Source organism: Mycetomoellerius zeteki, unplaced genomic scaffold (assembly GCF_001594055.1).
Source record: "Mycetomoellerius zeteki isolate Tzet28-1 unplaced genomic scaffold, Tzet1.0 scaffold79, whole genome shotgun sequence".
NCBI lineage: Eukaryota > Metazoa > Arthropoda > Insecta > Hymenoptera > Formicidae > Mycetomoellerius > Mycetomoellerius zeteki.
Genome location: NW_017257819.1, coordinates 2,045,170 through 2,065,547, shown reverse-complemented (window position 1 = coordinate 2,065,547; position 20,378 = coordinate 2,045,170). Strand labels below are relative to the sequence as shown.

The window sequence follows — 20,378 nt, the reverse complement described above, 5'->3', positions numbered from 1 at the left end:
CGCATTAATACGTATCTGTGAGGAATTTATGCCGAAAACGACAAAAACTTGTTGAAATGTTGAAATTTTAAGAAAAATTTTTTGTCGTTCTCGGCATAAACTCCACCTCATAGATACGTATTAATGCTCAGATAGCAAAGCGTGTCTCAGCAAAATCGCACAAATCTGTGATTGCTTATGATGCTGGTAATTTGCCGTAGATTTGTCTTCAACGATTTCGAATATACCGACATTGTAGCAACATGCAGACAACAATGTGTATATGTACTACCAACAGTTTAACAGCAAGATAACTGCGTCAATGTTATCTTGCGTTGTCGGCAATATGACAGCATTGTATGATGCTGCATATTATTATGGCAACATGATGGCAATAGTACGAATTTTGATGATGACGATTTTAAATTTGTCGGCAAATTGCTAGCAAATTGCTATTCAATGTTATCATATCGTGAAGGTATCAAGTTGCCAACAAATGAGGACTCAGTTACTACAATTCAGGTAGCAACACATATTTAGCAATGCACGCTTAGCAAGCAACATGCCAGCAACAAGACAGACACCTTGTTATCTGAGTGCGTATATTTTAATCCTGGAAAAGAATTTTCAAATCTGTAAAAGAGAAAAAAATAAGAATATTTTATATAATAATTTGGTTATATAAAAATTACGATTTAATCGGCAATATAGACAGCTTCAGGTTCTCTTTAATTTAATATATTATAAATATTAATTTACTGAATTTACTAATTACTGAAGAAATAACTCCTCCACAATTTGCTTACAATTGTGTGTTATTGTGTGTTAAGGCTTTTGAATACACACCAATGAGTGCTTTCCAATTGTTTGACATATCTTGATACAAACATAGCAAATTAATTCGCATATTTTCAGTGTTAACCCAGTGAACACAAGTTCTTATTCATCTTGTATTAAATTAACACAAAAATTTGAGTAAACTGTTTGAGATATGTACTGTGAAATATGTTAAATTTAACAATTTTCCAATTGAGCTGTATAGCGAAAACTTAATTCATTTCATTGATCAAAATTGCGAGTAAGTTAGATCATTACCACATGATATATGATTGCAGAGTTATAACGAATTCGAGATGACGGTGAGTAAAATGGAGAACATCTATAGCACCGCAAAGATCTGTGATTATCATAACAAGAGTAAGTGTGATCTTGCGCTTGAGCCGGAAATTATTGAGATATCAAAGAGTAGTCACGATCCTGAGGAGCTGAAGCATATCTGGGTGGAGTGGAGGAAAGCATCAGGCGAGAAAGTCAAGTCTCTGTACTCCAAATATGTTGAACTAGCCAACACCGCGGCGACACTTAACAACTTCTCTGACTATGCAGCATTTTGGATGAAGGATTACGAGGCTGATGATTTCCCTGAACAAATCGGTAAGGTTATTTGCAGCATCGTTCACTGAAACAACATTGATAGAACGACAAAATTTGTACAGAGACTCAATGGCAACAACTGAAGCCATTGTATTTACAACTGCATGCTTACGTACGGCGCGAGCTCAGGAAAAAATACGGCGAAGACATCGTCTCCAAGGACGGCCCGATCCCAGCGCATCTATTAGGCAATCCCTGGGCTCAGACTTGGAATATTGCAAACTTTACTGTACCGTTCTCGGGTAAACAACTGCCGGATGTTAGTGCCGCTCTGGTAGAACAAGGCAGGTTTATGTTTGAGTCTTTCAAGGCACTATCAAAAAATCACTTTGTTTCCAGCTTTCTTTACGCTTATATAGCCGTTGTAATGCTTCATAATTCTTTAAGCAGATTACAATGCGACAAGTATGTTTCGCCTCGCCGAGAACTTCTTCATATCAATTAACTTGACTGCCATGCCAGACACATTCTGGGAAAAATCGATCCTGACGAAAAAGGATGGTGTAGACATGATCTGCCATGCGAGCGCATGGGACTTCTACGATGGCAAAGACTTCAGGATCAAGCAATGTACGCGCGTTAACATGGAAGACTTGCTAACAGCATATCATGAGATGGGTCACATCGAGTATTACTTGCAGTACAAGAACCAGCCTGTAGTTTTCAAGGAGGGCGCGAATCCAGGTTTCCACGAAGCGGTTGGTGATGTTATTTCTCTCAGCGTATCTACCCCCAGTCATCTCAAAAAGATCGGTCTACTGACGGATGATTCGACTGATCGGGAAGCATTCCTCAATCACCTCTATATGAAAAGTCTTGACAAGATTGTCTTCCTGCCATTCGCTTACATGATGGATCGATGGCGCTGGAATGTATTCCAGGGAAAAGTCACGCCCGATAATTATAACTGCAACTGGTCAGTGTTCTAGATAACAAAAATATGTCCCTCTGTATTATTTTTTTTTTTTTCGACAATATTTCTCCTCGAATAAAAATGCATTAAATTGAATTTCCCCAAAAAATTAAACCGAAAAAATATTTGAAGCAAGTTAAAAAAATTATTTACTTTAAGGTGGACACTCGCCGAGAAATACCAGGGCATCGAACCTCCCGTAGATAGGTCGGAAGAAGACTTCGATCCTGGCTCCAAATATCATATAATTGCGGGTGTCGAGTACATAAGATACTTTGTAAGTTTTGTGATACAGTTCCAGTTCCACAAGGCATTGTGCATCGAGGCGAAGCAATATGATCCGAGCAATCCAGATACCAAGCCGTTAAGTCAATGTGATATTTACGATAATAAGGACGCCGGAAATCTGCTAAAGTAAGTCTGATATGCACCATTATAAGAATACAATTCGAGTGTAGAGATATTGATCGCACTTATGTTAGATCTATGCTGGAGTTGGGTTCTTCGAAACCGTGGCAAGATGCGATGGAGAAGATCTCGGGTCAAAGGCAAATGGATGCGGCTGGACTTTTGGAATATTTTAAGCCTTTGACTGATTGGCTGACCGAAGAAAATATGAAAACTAATGAATACATTGGATGGAAACCCAGTAAAAAACGTACGCATCATAAATATATAAAATATTTCATAAAATTTTATTTCATATATTATGTATATTTTATATCAGCTATTTTTTATGACAACTGAGATTCTAACTCTTTTTTTTTTCGTTTTAGAATGTGTACAGACAAGAGGAGAGCTGGTGAATTAAAGAGCTATTGAGCTTTTAGAACACATTTCTCACTAATAAGACAGAATAAGAAATATATCTTAAAACAACGCCAGGTGTTGCATTTTTTGTAATACAATAAATCTAATAAGAGAATAGAAAGTATATTTTGAAACGAACACCAAGTATTGGATGCAATAAATCTAATGTATAAAAATCATTCCATGATCATATAAACGCTTCGATTAATTCAAGTAGTGAACAAATGTTCTCTCGTGATGGATTAATTTTATTTCAAGTTTCTCTACATAAAACGTGCATATCTTCTTTTACTATTGTGTCTCTTATTTTCCTTTACCGCGTACCTTTCCACGTTTCTTAGCTGATTCGCCGCGTTTTCTCGTCGATGAAGCAGCTTTGCTAGTACTAGCAACAGTAGGTTTTTTTGCCTAAAATACATTACATGATATATTTTTTGTTCAAAAAATTGATATATTTTATAATGGAAATGCGAAAATAATTTTTAATGTTACCTTGATCATCTTATCCAAACCAATATCGTCAGTTTCTTCCTCCTCACCATCTTCTTCATCTTCCATAACATCATTATCCTGTCTAGATCTTTTCTTTGCTGTAGCAGTGCTATTAATTGCATACGGCAGCATAGGAGGATTCTTTTGATATGCGCGTGTAAACGCTGCTTTTACCTGACATATTAGCGACATTAATGTAATTAAAATCTTTACAAAACAAAGTTATCACAATAAAAAGTCTTCATTGTTATTAATTAATATTTATTAATATTGCACATACTTTACTATCAAGATTACTCGTCGAATCGGACATTCCTGGCCAAAGAGAAATTTCTATTACTGAATCCAAATCTTCCCTAAGGAAAAATAAAATATCAGCATATGTATCTTTGTGTCTTCCAGTGATTCAATGTAAATAAAATACGAACCTGGTTAAATGATACTTTCCCATAATATTTATCGCCTCTTCTATACCATCTACACCATTATCTATCAAAGGTTTTACAATAGCGTTTCGAATATAAGGCAAATAATCCATGTTCAGGGCATCCTTGTTTGCACTCGTAGCTAATCGAGTATGCGTCGTCAATTCTTGCAATAATCTGCAAATAATACACAGCGGACAAAGTGCTGCTAATGAAGTTCGATACGATCGTGACGGATCACATAATAATAATAAAAGTCAATATTTTATAATACCGGTTAAACCTTGTTGTCTTCGAATTTCGCCCGAACCAGCTCGGAAATCGTATCAACCCGTCAGAGCTTCCTGACATTTCACTAGCTGGTATAACGAATGAGAAACAAGCATGCAACGGAAGTAGACTCCACATCATATTACTTCTCATCACCTTCTCGACAAGGTCCCCCTGAGATATACTATCAGCTGCGTTGGCAATTTTTTCTAGCTTCTGACGACTGGAAATGTAACAAATCTTAATTCTTGGACTTTAAAAACAGCTTTATAAAAGTAGTGATATACTCACGGTGATACTTGAGATAATCTAATTCCCTGATAATTTTCTTGTATAAAAAGAGGCGCTATATTGTAATCGTGGAAATATAAACCGATCTTATCATTCAGATTCATATTTTTTTGCTCCTCCGCATTGAATGCTATTTTTGTAACGTCGAATGGACCGAGCTTAAAGTTCTTATTCGAATGTTTTTTATCAGTCGTCTTCACGTGAGTCATTTGGGTGCTGAGAAACTCCAGATGGTTTATTACTTGTCGAATGTCATAATTCGTCGTTTCGATTAAACGATCGAGATCCTCCGTTGAGATCTTGATGCCCTCTTTAAAGCACAGAGACTTCATAGAACTCTGTAGAGAAGATATCAAAGTATATCAAATAGGGACAATGTGTATCATTGAGAGTTGACTTTTAGAGATTCTTTTTATTTTGTTATTTTAATTGTTGTGAGTGTGCTCTAGAGAGAGCTAAGACAATTAAAATAACAAAATAAAAAGGGCATAAAAGTCAAGTACAAAAATTAGTGCGCAGAGATAAAGTATCAAATATAACGAATTTAATAAAACGAAAAGTATACAAAATATACAGAGTATAGAGACTCTTATGCTCTTTCTTATATTGCTGTTTGAATTATATCAAATAAGAAAGATTACTCAAGCTAGATTCTATAACTAAGTACTAAACTATACCCTGATCTGTTCCACTCTGAGCTTCGGATATTTCAGGTCGTAGCTGTGCGTAGAAATAGTTTTCACCTTCGTATTAAATCGGTCATTACATATACAGATAACTGGCACATCCGTATGTTTTATTAAATTAACTAATTCCTGTAAGCCACCACGATCTTCGTTACCAGCCATACCGTCGACTTCATCCATTAACAGCACGTGCTTGCTCGTAATTTTTTGTTTGGTACCTGTAGCATATAGTGTGAGAGACAAGAAAATGGTATAATTATTTCAAGATTTTATTATATATCACATGCCTACCTGTGACATAATCTTTCATTGTGGTGTTGGATAATAATCCTGAGACCGCTTCTTTCAAAAGTGTCTTGTTTCTCGTGTCAGAAGCATTGAATTCCACAAGATCATATCCTAATTCTTTACAAACGACTTGTACAGTTGTTGTTTTACCAACGCCCGGTGGGCCGGACAGCAAGGCAGCTTTGAAACTTTGTCCGTGAGTTTGCTTGCTAGCTATTGAAATAGAAATGAAATTATAATCAGACTAATTAGCCTTATTTTATCTTTACACCAAGATTTGATAAAAGAACAATAATAAAAGTTAACATACTGCTATTTTTGAATTTGGAATTCTGACGATTTTGATGCCAATCACGTAGCCATATGTATAAATTACGTACGCAGCTCTTATCTCCTTGCTGACCTATAATTTGCTTCATAGTTTTGGGTTTATATTTTTCAACTAACAGTTCTGATCCAATACTTGTTACTATCTGGAAGAATATAATAAAAGCAAGGAAGCAACCATATTTTAAGCTCTATTTTATTTTATGTCATTTTGTATCATTTGTGCATGTATGTCAAATTAATATCTAGATTTACTTTCTGTGTATTACTGCTTGCATCTGAAGTCTGTTTTGATGCTGGTGATGTTTTCGTATTCACACTGGTTTTCACTGGTGAAAATGGTGGTGTTTTTACCTTCTTAGGTGAATCTAATAATGCTTTTGTTTTGTTCGGTGATTCATCACTCTCAAATTTACTAAATATTTTTTTCACGTATGATTTTGCTTTAACTGGCTTGATGTCTGCTTTACCTTCCGGTCTCATGCGAATCATTTCAAGGAGATCATCTTCAGATATTTGTTTGATACCTAAACCACTAGCCTAAAAATTTATTTCATATAAATAAAAAATAACAGACATATATGCAAAATATAAACGTATATCATGTAAAAAATACACACTTTTGCCAATTTAGCTGGGCCAGCCTCATCTCCCACTATAATATAATTTACTTTGTTTGATACAGAATTTACGGTCCGGCCACCATATTTTTGTATTAAATCCTCGGCTTCATTTCTTTCTAAGGAATCCAATACACCAGTAATCAAGAAACTTACTCCGGCTAAACAATTTTTGGCACCCTGAGATAGAAAACGAATAAAAATCTGAGATAAAATATTAATTGAAAATCTTTCCTAATTTTTTATTGAAAAACAGTCTCTATTCTATTATATGAGCAATTCCTGAGAAAATTGAACAAAATAGGTACTTTTTTGAACTGCTTGAAACTTTTGTTACATGATATATATACACCATTTTAAATAATGTGTGAGCTTATGCCCCTCTAAAAAATGTTTTCATTAGTTTTTTCACATGGAAGTTTTTATACAACTGAGCATTCCCCCCCCCCCTACTTTGAAGTTAAATATCTCCGGTTTGAATAATCATAGAAAGACAAACCAAAAACAGTTTTAAAGGGGAAATTAAGCGCTTTTATAATATTATTTGAGTTTGTTTAAAATAATAATTTTTATTGTTATTATAATAATGTAAATGTTAATTAAATTTTTCCACCAAAAATTATCACTTATGAAAATTTGAAAAAAAAGATCGAATTCCTTATTGTATACAAAATATATTTTTTATAGGATAGTCTCAGTGGACTCTTAATTTTAAAAAAACAATAGACACTGCGCGACGTCGCGCGCTATCCATTTAGCTGCTTCGTATGGTACGAATGTTGCAGATTCAGATAAGGCATTATATCTTGTAATTATTTAGTTTTTTATAATTTTTAATGCTATTTTAAATATTATTATTTCTTGCAGTTGTAACTATAATATCAAATTGATATTATATCATTTTATTAATATATTATATAGAATATAATCTATCACATAGAACTATTCATTGTTATTGTCATATGCAGTCTCTTACTGTAGGGATCTCTTTTGAACCAGGGTTTCTGGCACCGCCTCTCTGAAGATATTTTTCGTACATTATAGCACGCTGTTTCTTTGTTTCTTTCCTTTCTTCAAATAAATTTTCTTCCATTATTTTGGCTTTCCTTTTACTTGATGATTTTTTTATATCTTTATCTTTTTCTGCAGAAATAGACGTTAAATTATTCAAGTTATAATTTAATTAATTAGAATATCATACTTACTGTTTATATCCAAGTCTCCATTCGAGCTACCTTTTTTCTCTTTTTGTAAGTTCTGTTTTGGAGAGGAATTTGTAACTTTTGAATATACATTATTTTTATTGGGAGATTGTTTTACCTCCTCAGATTTTAATTCATATGTATTATTAGTTTGACTATTAAGATCTTTCAAACCATTACTATGCTTTCTGTTCTTATTAGAGACCACCTCTGTAAATGTTCTATCATGTCAAATTTGTATATAACAGTATCTATTTGAACAATAAATGAATTAAATTTAAACATACCTGTCTTAACTGTAGCTTCTGATTTCTTAGGACTATCTACATTTTTAATGTTACTTTTATCCTTCTGTTTATGCTGTATCAGGGTATCTTGTACTACATCCAATTGTTTAAGCACAGCATCAAAATCTTCATCTTCATGAAACTCAGATTCCTACATAAATTCCAGAATAAATTCCAGGAAGTTTTAGGATATTTCTTTAATTTTCCTGTTTGTACTTGAATACAAACAATACTTACCACTTTCTGTAATTTTCGGTTTACTTTTATTTCTTCTACTCTTGTTATCGGCTTCTTGCCAAATAATTCAGTAACAGGTATCGCTTTGCATGGCTCCTTGCTTTTGCTTCTCTTACTTGCTATAGGGTACCTAGAATCTTTTTTATCATCTCTGACTTTCTCCTCATCCTCAGAGTCAGATAGGATGGAAGATTTCTTTCTTTTTACGACCTGTGCAATTGATTATCCAAATTGGCATTATTGAAAAAAACAAAGAGAATCATAATTAACTCTCCACCAGCAATTAAGATCTTTAAAGATACTATTGATACTTTGATTGTGAATTTTGCTAATTTAAATCTATAAAAAATAAGTGAAACACAGCTAGACTTTTATGATGATAAAAACTTGTTAATGCTTTGATAAGTGTACTAGAACTTTTTCAGTTTTTTATATAATTTGCAAAAAAAGAAATTTGTTATTTCTAGAAAACCCCTATTGCTAATAGAAAAGTTCAAATTCATGTCGACGACAGAATTAACTATCTATATTGAATTATTGCAAATAACAAAGAGAATTATAAGAGTAACTACAACAAATAAAAAATATGCAAATGATAAAGGACGATACTTTGGAACGTTTCGTGGATGACTTTGGTTTCTCTTCATCTTCGTCTGATGAGGAGGAAATGATCCGCCGTTTCTGAGACCTTGGAGCAACAGGCTTACTGTTCTTCTGTGAAGTCGCAACTGGGGCAAAATAGGATCTGATATCCTACAGAAATAACATGTGCGTGAGATTTTTGGTTTGACATTCAGGAAATTGAAATAAATAATGCTGATTCTACAACGAGTCGGTAGTTGGAAATCTTAAGTCTTAACCAGTTTTAACCTAAATAAGTGACTACGATTTTTCGCATCTATTAGTTGTTAGTTGTACAGCGAATTGTTTAGCTCGATTAATGGGAAGGAATAAAGTCGAAATTGGTCAGTCTTAAGAAAATCGGTAGTTTTAGTCGTACAAGTTGGCTGTTAGCCAACTTCACCGATTCACCGATAAGACTTAGGACTATCGACTCATTAGCGAGTTTTTGCAATAACGTGAATTCAGATACGGTAAACGCTAAAGTCACGCTATCCTTTTCTTAATTAGTTGTTAAGAAGAAGATACCTGACCTTAGCGTTCACTGTATCTGGATAAACTAATGCAAAAACTCCCTATTGTCATCAGAATTTTAAGGTAACGTAATTATTAATTAAACATAACCGCTATACTCTCGTTACGTACTCTCGGCATTTCGTGATATCGATATTTGACGCGTTTGTACTGCTCATAAATGTCACGCCGGCATAATCGGCTGGAGTCTTGTTTGATTTTGTTTTCGTAATAAACAACAACAGTCGACGCAATTCTTGCAATTCCGATTTCCAAGTATTCCGGTGCGTTCCGAGACTTCCGAGTAGAAGTGGAAAACTATCGATAGCGACTATCGATAACATCGATAGCCTTGAGTGCGTTCCCAGCATGATGGTTGTTCTACAATGTACTCTTTGTTTCCTGTTCCTTGCTTTTTTCCTCTTTGTGATCGTTTTATCAACAATTATATTTCTTGATATGTGTTTTCTGTTTCTTCTGAAGTTCGTTAACGTTTATCTCGAGCAACAGAAAACGAAAAACGGGATAAAAAGCAAACAGGCAAGATACGAAAAATAGCAAAAAGCAAGAAACAGGAAGCAAAAAGCACATTGTAGAATAGGCTTGAAGTATGCCGTGTTTCCCGCTGCGCAGCACGTGGTCGACTAAAGGTAAATTTTCACGAGCTGTTTAAACAGGCTGTTTCAGCGACAAAAAGGATCACGTGGTAAAAAATGGGTGCATTCAGCGGACTCAACAGTTGAGTGAGCGCTCGCTGTTATTGGTGTATTCTTTTAGATCATCCAATCATAATTTTAGATCTAGAAGAATACGTCAATAGCAGCGAACGCTCACTCAACTGTTGAGTCCGCTGAATGCAGCCATTGACGAATATCAAGCATTCACGAAGTACTACTACTTAGTCTTGAGAGATCGCTTGAGTGAGGCGGATCTGTTTCATCTCGCCTCGAGTGTTGCATCCTATCATTTTTGGAAAGCATTGCCAGCTTTGACTGTGTCTGGTACTACTGGCCAAGCTTTCAGTGAATTGTATGCGTATTTCATAACCTCGATTACAAGCTCGTACATACAACTTAAAGCAATTTACTGGCCGGAATCGTCGTAACTTTCGCCGGTGAGGCCATTTACAATTTGGAAAAAGAAGACGAAGTACGACCATAGAGATATATCTCTATGGTTTGTATACACGTCATTCGCAGATCGATATAAATCTTTCTTTTGAAGCTTTTAATCTTAGTTTCATAAACTCGGTATTGTTTGTGCACGTAATGCACTATCGTTTGATCCATACGAGCTATAACACTTTTGTATTAAGGAAACATCTACGTTAGGTGACAGCTCTACGAGTTGAAAAAAATGTAAGTTTTTAATTTTTTTTACAATTTTAGTATAAAGTTTATTGCAGCACCACCAAATATTGCGTCTACTTTAAGAGCCTGTAAAAGAATTTTTTATTCCGTTCAGTAAATTCGGAGATTTATATCGATCTGCAAAATCGCACAATTTGACCACTCCAGCATCCCCTTAATGAAATGAATAGAGCCAAAATGGATGAGAATGAACCTGTTCATTGTTAAATATCGTGAATTTTGATCAAAAGGGGCAGGTGCAAAAACGAAAAATTACCGAATTAAGAATTGTTTCGATTATTTGCAGTTGTATTTAAATCAGGACCACACAAGCATGGTGAAAGAACAATTCAGGGAGACAAATGTCGCCAGCGAAGTGTATGTATAAGATTTGTTTTTACAAATTTAAAGTATTATTCCTTAGTTCTCTCAGGGAAATAATATCGCTAATAATTTCTATGCAGTATTATTTACATACAAGCATAATATAAATTGTAATACAAGTAAAATGTCTGTGTCTCTGCAGATGTTGGTATGTAAATGTGCTGTATCTACTGAAGAAGCACAAAGCAACATTCATGTTGCCTCTTTCCGGAAAGCCTATATAATGATATACATTGTGTTCTTTGCTTTCCATTTCTTACTTTTTATTTCATGTTTCTTGCTTCTTTGTCAACTTTATGTCAGAAAATGAAAAAAAAAACTGGATAATAGACAAAATGGCAAGAAGTAAAAAGTAGTAAAATGTAAGAAACAGGAAATACAAAGCACATTGTAGATTAAGCTTAAGTTCTGGACAAATTGTTGCCTCGATAATTGAAACAAAATTAAAATGTTCTCAAAATTGAGGTTATTCTATGGAGACAAAATTGTTTCTACTAGTTGCTTGTTTCTAGCAACAATAGGCAATAAAATGTTCCTTTTGTGGATATGCACTTTAAACTTATAATGTGCTGTTTGCTTCCTATTTCTTGTTTTTGCCTTTTTTCTCTTTGCAACCGTTATATCGACAATCATTTTTCTTGCCTCTTCCGAAGTTCAACTTTTATCTTTGATGACAGAAAACGAAGGAAACAGAAAGGATGACATAAAAAGTGACAAAAAGCAAGAAACAGAAAGTAAAGAGCTAGAATAGAAATTAGGCTTACATTATGTTTTCTTAACACAATACAATTGGTAAACAATTGGGATATATTCATCAAACAAAGTTTAAATTAAATGTAATTCTGTTTCTCTGTATTTGAATTCTCTTCAATATGAAAATTAGAAGTTGTAGTGAGCAAAATGCAGGGGCTTTTATTTAATTTTTTTTTTATTTAGCTCCCACATATCTTTTGGAGTGGACAGCATGCACGACATAAATATGCAGGCCAGTGTGGAGGTGATCTCCAAAAACCTGTACAATGAAGATACAAAGCATACTCCTGCTTTGCAAGGAGCACTGGACAGGCGCATGGTATTTGAAGACCATTAATAAATTTAATCCACTTTTATTATTAGATTAATACATATTAAAATCTACTTTATACAGGATGTATAGAAAGTACAGAAATAAAAAAAAAAAAAAAAAAAAGGAGGACACATGTCTTTCTCTCTTGCACAATTTTGAAGAAAAGTGCAGAATATTTTCTTGTGGCCAAACTTTAATTATAGAGTCTCTAATTTTAGATTATTCATTTTAGAATTTTAATCATCACCAGTTGGATACTTTAGATAATACTAATGCCCATGGTACTTAACTTTTAAACCTTATAACTAAAAAAGTATTTAATGAAAAAGTATTTTGTTATAGCATATTGAAAAGCTCTCGAGATAATGCTAAAAGAATATGCAATGAAAAGTAAGGGTTTTCATAAAAAAAAAAAAAAAGCGATTTGATCTTGACCTGACCTTGGCGATGCCACCCAAGGTCAAACTGATAAGATCAGTAAATAAATCTTTTTAAATCCTACAACTTTTTTCTGAATCATTTTGTTTTTTTTTATAAAACATTTTTCGAGATATTCAGAGCTTCTGGTACTTTTTATACACCCTGTATGAAGTTAACAAGATTAAATATAACATTATATAAATACTTTAAATACCTAATAATGATATTTTTATTTAACAGAATATACATTATATATTATATTATATTATTTCAAAATTGATTGTATTATGTCACTGCATTTAAATAAATTTGTATAAATCAGCTTTTGTGTGCACTAATCCAGTGTAGTGCGAGTGACCGAATTTACTATGTATATTCCTTTCGTCTCTACTTGAACAGAGCTTAGAATTGATGCTTTTGTATATAGGGAGTGAGTTCTACAGGAGTCGAATGCGAAACGTGTAGTAAAAAGTTGAACGACTGCGTAGGACATTTCGGGTATCTTAATTTAGAACTACCAGTTTTTCATGTTGGTTACTTCAGATCGATCATCCAGATTTTACAGACAATTTGCAAGGTAACACAATTTTATCAAGATTCAGTAATTATGTGTCCTATATTGACGCATTAATATTTTAGAGACGCATAATTTTTACAGAGATGTGCTCATGTTTTGCTAACGGACGAAGAAAAGAAATCTTTTTCAAGCAGCATACAAAATCCGCAATCGGGATATTTAACGTCCAAAGCATCGCGTAAGAGAATATTGGAATTAGCGAGAAAGAAGACAGTATGTCCAAATTGTAAGTCAAATAATGGCCCTGTGAAGAAGGCTGGTTTTCTCAAGATTGTACATGAGAAATACAAGAACTTAAAGAAAACAGATCCTATTGTTCAAGAAAAGTTGGCTGAATTGGCCCCAAAGATGGAACGCGACATAGAATTTAAAAATATAGTAGAGCAAAACTACAGATGTGTATTTGATCAATATCTATATCCAAATGTGGTATGATTCAAAGAGAGTATATATTTATAATATAGAAGAATGTTAAAAAAGATATATATATATATATATATACATGGGTTGTCTCAAAAATAGGGTAGAAGTCACAATGGGGGCAAAGAAAGAATCAAAGGGAACAAAAAAAGTCTTATATCTTATATCAGATATTCGCTGTAGTTTTCGAATTAATAAAGAAAACGTGTAAGCCAATGTGCGGTGTTAAGCTGCGCCGCGCAAATTCTTAGCATGGCCCATTGTGTCTCATTCGACAGCGGCGGTGCGCAGTAAAGGAATAGCGCTTCACCGCCTGGCATGGAGGTCCTATGTGTTTCGCTGCATCGCGCCTACGCTATCCAAGAATGTTATTTTAACTGAAATTTTTACAATGAATATTTCAAAATGGTATAAGACGTTTTTGTTCCCCTTGACTCCTATGCCCCCATTGCGGCTCCTACCCTATTTTTAAGACACCCTGTATATGTATATATAGAATATTAAAGATATAAGAGATATAAATAGATATTTAAAGAAAGAAATAATAATGTTATGAATAATAGTTTAATATATTTCTGAGTACTTTTTTTTGCAATTTATATAATTTATAATATACGAATATTCTTTAAGGTGCAAGAACTTTTCAATAGAATTCCAACAGGCGATATCTGCTACTTGTTAATGAATCCTGGATATGCAACTCCAATGGATTTGATATTGAGAAGGATCCCTGTGCCACCAATTTGTATTAGACCTAGTATTTTATCTGACCTAAAGGCTGGTACAAATGAAGATTATCTGACAATGAAATTGTCAGAAATAGCTCTTATCAATGACGTTATTCGCAAGCAAAAAGGTGTTAATATAAATATGTACATGGAACATTGGGATTTTCTTCAACTGCATTGTGGTCTTTATATTAATAGTGAAATGTCCGGAATACCTCTACACATGCAAGTAAGCTCTTCTCAACAAACATTTAAAGATCTGTATATTCTTTTCTCTAATAATTCACACATTGATACTTTCAGCCTAAAAAGTTTGGTAGAGGTATAGTACAAAGATTGAAAGGAAAACAAGGTCGTTTTCGAGGTAATTTGTCTGGTAAGCGTGTTGATTTTACTTCTCGCACAGTCATTTCGCCTGATCCCAATCTCAGAATAGAACAAGTAAGTCTGATGAAATTGAAGTCGACTTGCTGCGATGTGTATCTAATAATATTGAATCTTTATGTAGGTTGGTGTACCTATATATGTTGCAAAGACTTTAACATATCCTGAAAGGGTCATTCCATCAAACATAGAATTAATGCGAAAATTAGTAAGAAATGGTCCAGATATACATCCTGGAGCAAACTACATACAATATAAGAACTCGCAAAACAGGCGATATCTTGGATATGGCGATCGGAATAAAGCCGCTCAAGACTTACAGGTAATTCACGTACCTACATTGACTTAAATTGTCAGGAGTTATATATTTTAATATACCATTGTTTTTTTTACAGTATGGCGACATTGTTGAGAGGCATCTCAAAGATGATGACTTAGTACTGTTCAATCGGCAACCATCTTTGCACAAATTAAGTATTATGACACATAGAACCAAGGTATTGGAGCATCGAACGTTCAGATTCAACGAATGTGTCTGTGCACCTTACAATGCAGGTCTAGTTTAACTTATTGTCCATACATGTTGGCTGTTTAATATGTTCTCTCTCTCTCTCTCCCCCTCCCTCCCTCCTCCACATACACAAATTATTACGATTATATTTAAAATTTACATATAAATATTATACTAGTCTGCAAATTAATACTTTGGGATCATTGTCTAAACGAACATAATCATTTTCCGTCGGTTTTTAGGTACTAAATACAATTCCGTTTATCAAATTGCTCCACGTCAAATTTTTGAAAAAAAATTGCCGAAAATGACGCTTTTAAGGTTTTTTATGACATTGTAACATCAGTAGTAAATTTTTTTCTAAATTTTGTTAATGCCACACAAAAATAGGAATTTAAAGCATTTTGTTTGGTTTTGGTGATTGTCCATTTTTGAGATATGACAAAATTTAAAAATATTTAAAAATATTTAAAAATCTTTTCCCATGTAATACATAGAAAAGACATTTTATTCGGTCGTAATACTTTATTGTATGTAGAGCTTTTACATAATACAATTGCCTTATACTAAATAAAAAATCAGTGAAGTTGACAATATGATAGCAAGATTAATGGATAAAATTCCTGGATAAAACATAGTGTTACAAAATATCTTATAATGTTTATATTCTATTTTGTCAATTTTATATTACTTTTTGATTTATAAAAACCTTGAAAATTGTTTTTTTTTATCTCTTTGATGCCATTTTTCTCAAAATTGTGATATGATAAATTTGGATAACGAATTTATGTTTATTATCCCAAAAGATACATTAAAAACAGCTGAAACTGTTTAAAAAATTTTTTTATCGCAGATCAATGTTATTAGGTACTAAGATTATCATCGGGGTCTTGTTTAACTCTTATTTGATTTAATATACATTAATAGATTTTGACGGCGACGAGATGAATCTTCACTTACCACAGACTGAAGAAGCCAGAGCCGAAGCATTAGTTTTGTTAGCGGTAAATGACTGATTAACATACTTTTGTAGAATTATTAAATTGCGTATAAATATGCTAAAATGTTTTGTTTTGTGTTTATAGAATAAATCCAATCTAGTGACACCTCGCAATGGTGACTTATTGATAGGAGCAACTCAAGATTTTATCACCGGTGCTTATCTCTTGACTCAAAAGGACACGTTTCTCCAGCTAGAACAAGCTAGATTAGCTCTTTGCCTTTTAGCTGGCTTGGACGCTTCTATGATCATAACTCTTCCTCCACCTGCAATCGTAAAACCGGCGAGATTGTGGACCGGCAAACAAATATTCAGTCTCATTATACGACCGAATAAGGAATGTTCTGTCAAAGCAAATCTAAAGGCAAAGGGCAAGACATATACCACCGGAAAAGAATTTTGTATTAATGACTCTTGTAAGTTGTAGTTGTACATTGTAATCGTGTCGTTAATGACCAAATATTCTTAAATAATTAAATTAAATCCATAGATGTTATTATTCGCAATTCCGAACTCCTAGCGGGTACAATGGATAAATCTGTATTGGGCTCAGGATCGAAACAAAATATATTTTACATTCTGCTGCGTGATTGGGGTGAAGATGTTGCAACTGCAGCTATGTGGCGTTTAACTAGAATAACAAATCACTTCAATTTTGAGAGAGGAATTTCTCTTGGTATCGGTGATCTTATACCTAGTCAAGGCCTTCTTCGAGCCAAGGAAATAGTGTTAAATACTCAGTATGAATAATTTCAAGTTTAAATTTGACAGGCTACCTCATATAAACAACCTCATAATAATAATCATATAATTCTAATTTTTTTTGTTTATTTAGTTACTCTACATGTAACGAATACATTCAGTTAATGGATCAGGGTCATCTCATCTGTCAGCCTGGATGTTCGGAAGAGGAAACACTGGAAACGAGAATATTAAACGAACTTTCGGTAATCCGTGACAACGTTGGTAAAGCGTGTTTGAAAGAATTGCATCCCACTAACACTCCTCTAACTATGGCACTCTGCGGGAGTAAGGGTAGTTTCATCAACATCTCTCAAATGATCGGTACGTTCAAGTAATAACATAGTGGACACAAATTTTAATTAAAGTGCGGAAAAAGCACTATAAGAAAATCCTGTTAGTACTAGGTGAGGGGAGATGAAATGTCAAAGGGTTTGCCAAGATATTAATTCGATTTTTTTATTTATGAAGCTTCAAAGTTGAGTACAAAATGAATGAAAATTGACTTATTTTTGTCTACACATTATCGAATTTTTTGAGAAAACTATTATCTTGATTACATCACCGAAGCACGCATTTAAAAATATAAATAATCTAAAAATCATTAGTTGCTATATATATCTTCAATTTTATCGAGCTTTCATAGCTGCTATATTGAGAGCATTCGAGAGAATAGATGTTTATATGAATCTAAATACACTCCCTTCATCACCATCTTGATTACTTTGATAAGTAAGAGTAATAGAATAGGATAAACGTGGCGAGCGTTTTCATCAAGTACCTATGTCAATAGAAGCTTGCTATAAAAGAAAAAATTAGATGCATTGCTAAGCGATATTTGCAGGTAGTCTCATAAAATATGTAACAGAGATGATAAAATCGAAGATACAGCAACTAATGATTTTTAGAATTACTTATATTTCTAAATGCGCGCTTTGGTGATGTAATCCAAGATGATAGTTTTCTCAAAAAATTTGATAATGTGTGTAAAAATATTTTTAATTTTTCATTCATTTTGTAATCAACTTTGAAGCTTCATAAATAAAAAATCGAACTAATCTTGGCAAACCCTTTGACATTTCATCTCTTCTCACCTAGTACTAACAGAATTTTCTTACAGTGCTTTGTCTGCAACAATTTTTTTCAAAATTGTTTCACAGTGTAATCATAAATATATTACTATTCTTAATTGTTTTGGTACTATTTAATACAACTTCTCTCTTCAGCTTGCGTAGGTCAGCAAGCTATCAACGGACATAGAGTGCCGGACGGATTCGAGAATCGTGCGTTACCTCATGTCTTGATAGGATCAAAGCAGCCATATGCTAAAGGCTTTGTGGAAAATTCATTTTATTCTGGATTAGTGTCCAAGGAATTCTACTTTCATGCGATGGGCGGTCGAGAGGGTCTTACAGATACTGCTGTAAAAACTGCAGAGACTGGATACATGCAGAGACGATTAATTAAAAGTTTAGAGGATTTGTGTATCCATTACGACATGACGGTACGCAACTCTATGCGCGATATCATACAGATTCCATATGGCGGTGATGGATTGGATCCTACGTACATGGAAGGTATGTGACACATTATTGTGCATTTTGTGTAAATAGAATAATATATTTTTTTTACAGGTAAAGACTAAAGAGTGTACGAGCATGTGAGGGCGAAAATGCCTTATAAAACCGAAGAGCCTTTAGATGCTGCTAGCGTGATTAATGCTACACATGAAATGCTACGCTCTGAGGAGTACGAGTGCCTGAGTAAGGAATTTAAAGACGAATTAATGTAAGACAATATATGATAAATATATGATATTTGGTGAACTTCTGTAACGCAGCTTTAAACAAATTAAACGTTGTTTTTTTTGTAGTTCATTCCTGAAATTAGTGGCGCGAAAAATAAAAATTTATCGACAGAACATTATATCGAATTCGTCAGTGACTTCGCAACTCGAACGTTTCACCGTCTCGCAATTAGTAGAGTTTATTCACACGTGCAAGGAGAAATATATGAGAGCTAAGATAGAACCGGGCACTGCTGTAGGTGCGCTCGCTGCTCAAAGTATCGGTGAGCCAGGGACTCAGATGACACTCAAAACATTCCACTTTGCCGGTGTAGCTGCCATGAACATTACGCAAGGGGTTCCCCGTATTAAAGAAATTATTAACGCGAGTCCTAAGATCAGTACTCCCATCATAACAGCGACATTGGTGAATAATTACTCTAAACACATGCATATTCGATGGAATAATCAAATGGTTTTAACCAACTAATAGCGTTTTTCACTGGCAGAGCTGGTGCGCACTCAGTGCACTTTAAAACCATTGTACACAAATCGACGTAAAGATGTACGTTTAAAAATATAGAAACGAATTAAACCGTGAAATCTTCAATAAATTTTATTATAGTATTTGATAAAATATACGTTGGGTATTTTATTAATTTAGATATATCACTTTTACATTCAGATTAGGTTAGTGTACAACAGCTTTAAGGTGTACTGAGTGCGCACCAGTTCTGCCAGTGAAAAACGCTATAATTCTTTATTTTACAGATCAATGATACGAATTCCGAGTTTGCCGAGCAAGTGAAGGCAAGAATTGAGAAGACGACCTTAGAAGATGTAGCTGAATATATCGACGAAATATATTTGCGCGATGATCATTTCCTTATAATAAAACTAGATATCGATAGGATTAAAACGTTAAAATTAGAAGTTGATGTTAATTCCGTATACTATACGTAAGTATGTTTGAAAGTTTAAGAGATTCTCGTTTTTTCATTGCAACTATTAATTTATTTCAATATACATACGTATTTCACAAGAACAAAATTTCACTTGATTTCTTTCATTTAATGTCAAAACTTAATATAGTTACAATGAAAAAAAAAAACAGGAGTTTTAGTTATATTTTAACAATAATTTGCTGCCATTATATATTTTTCGAAAGATAACGAATATAATTTATGATTTTTTTAGACTCTGCACTTCAAAATTGAAATTAACTTCAAAGAATGTAGAAAAGGTGACCGACTCAGTTATTATTATTCGACCAAATCGGAGTAAAGATAAAGACTCAAATTTTCCATTTCGTCAACTGACAGAGGCCATTCCAAATGTTATAGTAAAGGTAAAAATGTGTAATGAGATAAATTTTTATAAGTTTTAGAAATTTAATGTCCGCTTTTATTTATGTATTTATTTATTTTTGTAGGGCTTACCATCGATCAATAGAGTAGTTGTACATAATGAAAACCTCGGTAGTAAATCGAAATTTACATTATTTGTCGAAGGAGATAATTTTAGAGAAGTTATGGCAACACGTGGCATCCTTGGTGAAAAGACAAAGTCAAATAATACAATAGAAGTGAGTTGAAAGAAATCATGAGATAGTGAATA

The 20,378-nt window shown here is 33.6% G+C and overlaps 2 protein-coding genes across 2 annotated transcripts in view; one reads left to right on the top strand and one right to left on the bottom strand.

Annotated features, from left to right (window-relative positions):
- The window catches only part of LOC108729696 (RNA polymerase III subunit A), a 39,554-nt gene that overhangs the window by 18,352 nt on the left and 824 nt on the right, over positions 1–20,378 (top strand). The window contains 24 exon segments of the mRNA XM_018458899.1: positions 1,095–1,413; positions 1,476–1,697; positions 1,804–2,329; positions 2,486–2,740; positions 2,809–2,984; positions 11,052–11,074; positions 11,076–11,122; positions 12,065–12,200; positions 13,042–13,191; positions 13,273–13,620; positions 14,242–14,568; positions 14,643–14,780; positions 14,848–15,045; positions 15,119–15,278; positions 16,162–16,238; positions 16,320–16,650; positions 16,725–16,974; positions 17,070–17,299; positions 18,202–18,552; positions 18,610–18,763; positions 18,849–19,188; positions 19,533–19,720; positions 19,959–20,109; positions 20,194–20,346. Coding sequence (XP_018314401.1) covers positions 1,095–1,413; positions 1,476–1,697; positions 1,804–2,329; positions 2,486–2,740; positions 2,809–2,984; positions 11,052–11,074; positions 11,076–11,122; positions 12,065–12,200; positions 13,042–13,191; positions 13,273–13,620; positions 14,242–14,568; positions 14,643–14,780; positions 14,848–15,045; positions 15,119–15,278; positions 16,162–16,238; positions 16,320–16,650; positions 16,725–16,974; positions 17,070–17,299; positions 18,202–18,552; positions 18,610–18,763; positions 18,849–19,188; positions 19,533–19,720; positions 19,959–20,109; positions 20,194–20,346 — 5,250 coding nt within the window.
- Positions 3,287–9,915, bottom strand: Gnf1 (germ line transcription factor 1). The gene is given in 17 exon segments (XM_018458890.1): positions 3,287–3,544; positions 3,629–3,802; positions 3,909–3,984; positions 4,057–4,230; positions 4,328–4,546; positions 4,615–4,952; positions 5,292–5,518; positions 5,592–5,801; positions 5,899–6,061; positions 6,171–6,455; positions 6,536–6,715; positions 7,512–7,717; positions 7,720–7,947; positions 8,025–8,175; positions 8,262–8,471; positions 8,871–9,014; positions 9,528–9,915. Coding segments are annotated over 17 exon segments (3,099 nt in total). The 5' UTR covers positions 9,537–9,915; the 3' UTR covers positions 3,287–3,439.